The 5,687-nt window shown below is 34.5% G+C and overlaps 1 protein-coding gene across 1 annotated transcript; it reads right to left on the bottom strand.

Moving 5' to 3' along the window:
• Positions 1–238: 238 nt before the first annotated feature.
• LOC105792111 (MYB-like transcription factor ODO1) lies at positions 239–1,983 on the bottom strand. Its single transcript, XM_012620517.2, has 2 exons — positions 1,608–1,983; positions 239–1,168 (listed from the first exon to the last, which is right to left on the bottom strand). The coding sequence occupies exons 1-2, from the start codon at positions 1,868–1,870 to the stop codon at positions 643–645; spliced, it is 789 nt and encodes a 262-aa protein (XP_012475971.1). The 5' UTR covers positions 1,871–1,983; the 3' UTR covers positions 239–642.
• Between the last annotated feature and the right edge of the window lie 3,704 nt (positions 1,984–5,687).

Below are 5,687 nucleotides of genomic sequence, written 5' to 3'. Positions count from 1 at the left end.
CATAGTGTGGTAATATCTTGTAGCCAGCATCAGCAGCAAACTAGTGATTTCTTTATTCATTCTTTTTAAAAACTAAATGCTTTTGACATCACAATTGGAGTATAAGTAATTTGGCCGCAAATCTTCATTGATCTTGAGATGTCCTCGGTTAAAAGCATGAGAGAAAATGAATAAAAAATTTTAATCTGTGATGGGCAACGTAAATAATTTAGCTACAGATTCCTTGAGAAAACTTAAATTACAACAATGCAGCAGTTCTTTTTATCTGTATAACTTTATTCATATATAATAAATAAATATATACAAGAGGTTTCACGTTCACAAAACCCACCAACACTTTTTATCATGCCTAATGTGTCTCTATCTTCTTCTTCTTCTTTTTTCATTTAATAATCGTTTCCCTGTCATTTTACAGAAGAAAGATTACCATATTTGCAAGGCATCAAGAAATTTATGAGGGTTGGTAATGGTATCACTTTGAAATAGGTAATGGTATCACCTTGGACCTTCCAGCATTAGTATTATGAAAAAACAGGAACGAGACCCAAATCAACTAATATTTTTGTTAACACATGCACCTAACTTGAAGCTTTGAGTAATTAGGTTTGATAATTTTTTACTCAAACCTTCAACTACGGTGCATCAGGCTACCGATTTGTCGCCCATCTCTAACGTGTTCAATTCAATGTCGTTTAGGTAATCGAACCCGAAGTCGTTAGCACCAAAATCCTGACAATCCAGCAACCATGCGCAGTCCTCCTCCCAAGACGGTAAGCTTGTGAGGTTGCAGTTGGTTTCTCCTGCTGATATACTGGTCCATGAAACATCCACTAGGGGAGGTTCGTCCATCCATAAGCTATTCAATAAAGATTCATCGCTGCAAATAGCGTCTAACAAATTGGGGTCGTCAGTAGTAGAGCAATTCTCCGTTGGTGAACTTGAATTATCCTCTGATGAATTGGCTATGCCATCGTTTTCTGTGGTATGGTTATCTGCAGAATGATGAGCATGGGATGAACTTTCTTGGGTCCTAGCTTCTTTGTTCAAGGGTTCGTGAGTAACGGGATCGATTCCCATTTTAATAAGCTTTTTCTTGATATGGGTGTTCCAGTGATTCTTGATCTCATTATCAGTTCTGCCTGGCAACCTGGCTGCAATCTTCGACCACCTGATAAAAGAAAAGAAAAATAACTGATATTAAGTTTAATCCTGGAAACGTCAAATTCATCAACAAATCAAACCTTCAAGGAGGACAGAGGACTGTCGCAAAGATGTCAAATATTTGGATTTCAAGCAAGCGAGGAGCTGCAGAAACTCCATAAACCAGTGTTTAACTTTACCAAAAATATACATGTTCCCCTTTTAACGATATGATTTTTAGGTGCATCTTTTCAAAATGCATGAAGTATAAGCTATCTCTCTGTAGTTGATGCAGAATATCTTCTTCATCAACCCCCATGACCCAGAACTTGAAAATAAGATGAATATATATATATATATATATATATATATATATATATATATATATATGCAGGAATCTATCTCAGAAAAGAGAGCATGGAGTAATGCAGGACAAAGAATAACACGTAAAAGGGAGTCTAAATAACCTATTTCCAAGACGGGCATGAAGGTCAATAACCAACTGTTCTTCGGTCTCAGAAAGAAGGCCTCTCTTCAAGTCAGGCCGAAGGTAATTAGTCCACCGAAGGCGGCAGCTCTTACCGCAGCGGCGGAGGCCGGCAAGCTTAGGAACAGCACGCCAGCAACACTGGCCATTGGTGAGGATAAAGTTAATGAGTTTTTTGTCTTCCTCGGCAGTCCATGGCCCTTTTTTCACACCCAGTTTGTCACAGCAAGGCTGCCTACCCATAACTTAGTCCCACTAAACACAAACTAATTACACTAATAGTAAGTAATTAGTCTCACCAATTCTGTACCTGTAAAGACCCAAAAGCCCCACACCCACCTTTATATAAAGTCCTGGAGCAGCTTTCAAAAGCTGGTGATATCTATATATATATATATATATATATATATATATATATATATATACATACATACATACATACACACACAAAATCGGAGATTATGCAATTTACCAAGTAATATATATGTTTATATAAAATGCAGGATTTGTAGAGAGATAAGGGGAGAGATATTCCAGGGTCCACCAGCGCGTTATGAAAGCGATGTTGGAACTAAAATAGGGTGTTCTGCTGTGAGTAGATACAGAAGAAAAACAGTGAGAGATGGGGAGAGTGGATGATGGATGACCCAAAGACATCATATGGCTAACATCCAAGCAATTCCAAAAGGAAAAAAGGAAAAGAAATAGAAAAATTCTTCCCATTTTCCTACACAACCCCACTCTCCCTCATTGCACTCTTACTCAACCATTCCATCACCCATTTCGTCATCACCACGTTAACGTGTACCCTAATTGTAGTAGTAATTTTTGCGATTAGAGTTATCAATTTACTTGATATATTATTAATTTTTTTTTTCTTTTTGGAAAAACCTCATTCAAGAGAGAAAAGAATTACAGCAAAACCTAGCTCAAATAGTATTGAAATAACTTATTCGTTGCTAAGAACTAATTTTCACAATTGAAGTGGTGCTTGAAATGGTGTATTCCTTAAGGTACTAAATGCAAAACAGTAAGCACACAAGACACAAGAAGTTGATTATATAATTCTACTTCTCTATATCTGCGGAACCTAATTTAGTGAGAAATATATACTCTCTTCAATAATTACAAAGTGAACATATATTTAATCACACACATCATAATAATTTCCCTAAACCTTGCACTTTGAAGATACAATACTTTTATCACTGTTTTCACCCCTCGTGAACATAGTAAGTAAATCTATAATGACAAGGTTTTACTATCAATATAACACTTTTAAAATTTATCCTCAGAAGAACAGATTAAGTGCAAAACTCTCAGTACATTTATCTAGGCAAGTCTTCCAAATATATAGACTTTAAATTCTAGACCTGCTTACAAATAAAAATCTAACACAATCCCATTGAAACAACAATACCATAATAATACATTATAATAACACATAAAGTAAATATGGCCTCTTGGTAGCTCATCTAATAGAATTATAATCCAAGTCGAAGTCCAAGATCTAAGGGAGTGCTTTGGGAAATTTTGAACCAATCATCAATATTTGAATTCTTAAGCAATATGATATTCCATACTGGATTAGATATTCGCTATGTAATCAACATAAGCCAAAAATAAGATTCAACAAATTCCCAACACCTTAATATGGAAACCGTTTTCATACATATTTAATGGCTAAGGGATTGGGCACTCCCTCTAACACCAAATTGCAAATTTCATATTTTTCAACAAGCATAATCCAAAAAAAAAAAATTTTAGGCCATAAGAAATTGGGCTCAATCTCATACACTCTAGGTACACAGAACTACCCTCTCCACCCACATGTGGAAGAAGAAGCCAAAGCAATTAGAGCACTCGAGGCCAAAAAGCTATAACTCATCCCACCCATGATGAAGGAAGAGGCTTTAGACATCCATTGTGGACGCAATAGCAAGAACTAGGGATGAAAATGTTGCTTATAACACAGACAGAGAGAACATGGAGGAAATTAAAGCCTAACTCAGAAGTGCTCAACTGATCGAGCTTGGAAAAGTACATTGATTTCTAGTAGCAACATTTTGGGATTTTGGGATTTTTTTGCTCTTAGTGTAGTTATTTCGTTATTTATGTTTGTAATTTTTCAAGCAAATTGGTTAATAAAATTTCATAGTTAAATTATAATATGTTTTTATAATTATCCTCACTGGTTTTTGTGTAAAAAGGAAAATAAACAAAGCAAATATTAACTCACTTGTTATCTAAGGTTTATCTAAATGATCCGTAATTTGAGAAATCAAAATTAAATAATTCATTCAAAGGAGCAATATGTTGTCTATTAAGTCCAATTAAGGAGATACTGTAACACCCCAAACCCATATTCGTCGCCGAAATAAGGTTACGGAGCATTACCGAAATATACAAATCAAATATAGACAGTTCATAACATTTAACATTCATATCAGAAATCAACATAATCAATCATAGTGTCCCTTATACGAGCCCTCGAGGCCCAAAATACGCATTAGATATAAGTTGGGACTAAACCGGGTGCTCAAAATTCTTTTTAGAAAACATCAAAATTTTTCCAAGGTACAAGGGACACACGCGCGTGTCTCTTCCCGTGTGAACGAAAATAGGTCATTTTCCAAGCCACAATCAAGCTTAATACATAACATATCATCACATATGTTCAATAATTCAAACTTACCAAAATAACCATACACACATATATGCATATTTTACTAATTATACTATCTCAAACTACTCATCAATATACCTATGTGATTTCCATCATTCATTCATTTCAAACACACATCAAACATGTTAAGTTCTTATATATACATATCAAAATGTACCAATCACAAGCCATACCAATGACTAATTTCAACCAAACACATACATGTCATCATTGGCCAAATTTAGCCTATACATGCCATTATAACCAAATTTTAGTTTGTTATATATATATATCGAAATGAGCTGATGGATAGTGTGAGATATCTCTGCCAAGCTTCCAACCCAACGAGCTTCCGAATTACTATAAAACAGGGAAAATAAAACAGAGTAAGCATTTAATGCTTAACAAGTTCGTATAATATGGAATTTAAGTTACCATTATTTTACATATAAGGTAAGCATACAAAATATATTCCAAACAACTTGGCCAAAAGCCTAAACACATATCCTAAAAAATCATGTTAGTCATGTATTTCATATGAATATCAGAAACATGTATGAGCTCACAATAATCAAATTTCTATATTCATACACTTTCTTTATCATGTGTCCTTGTAATAAGTACAACCATATCCATGTAATAAGTACAACCATATCCATGTATTTCAATTATATTTCTGTAATAATTCGTCACAAATCCAGATTGTCTTATATAAGAACTTTTCACGTTGAACCATTTAAAATATTGTTGGATACACAGGTAGTACACATGAAGTGTACAAATCTGTAATCTGACAATTCATATATAGGTATGCTCATGCAAGCATATAAACGAGAAGCTCTTTCGAGCCATGGAACATGAAGCTCATGTGAGCCATATAACGGGAAGCTCAAGAGAGCCAATTATTGGGAAGCTCGTGAGAGCCAATTATCGGAAAGCTCGTGAGAGCCATACAACAGAATGCTCATAAGAGCTAAATAATGGGATGCTCTTGTGAGCTGTGGTGTGTTCGCAACACATGCAGAACCACAACCAATCGGGAACCCTTAATGACATTGTCATTTGTATCCATCAATTTTTTTAGGTTCAACGGGACTTAGTACTTATCAAATATATTTGGATATGTGATCCATAAATACACATGGTAATTTATACAAATTTCATAAAATAATATGCAATTAAAAACATATAAATATACAATTTAGTTACACGAACTTACCTCAACAAGCTATTAATCCTACACTTTCTCTTTTCCTCGATCTAACACCGTATCAGGTTTACCCGGATCTATACGAATGAATTTAGCTCAATTTAATACAATTCACATTTAATTCAGTCTAATAGACATATTTGGCAAAATTACTATTTTGCCCCTATACTTTTAATAAAATTCAT

Source organism: Gossypium raimondii, chromosome 8 (assembly GCF_025698545.1).
Source record: "Gossypium raimondii isolate GPD5lz chromosome 8, ASM2569854v1, whole genome shotgun sequence".
Classification (NCBI taxonomy): domain Eukaryota; kingdom Viridiplantae; phylum Streptophyta; class Magnoliopsida; order Malvales; family Malvaceae; genus Gossypium; species Gossypium raimondii.
The sequence above is the reverse complement of the archived record's forward strand: the minus strand, read 5'-3'. Positions and strand labels throughout refer to the sequence as shown.

Bases quoted from the DNA above. Each gene is read 5' to 3' on its own strand.
- LOC105792111 (XM_012620517.2), bottom strand. From the start codon at position 1,870: ATGGGTAGGCAGCCTTGCTGTGACAAACTGGGTGTGAAAAAAGGGCCA. The intron at 1,169-1,607 runs GTTATTTAGACT...TTCTTTTATCAG, and splicing joins CATGCCCGTCTTGGAAATAG to GTGGTCGAAGATTGCAGCCA.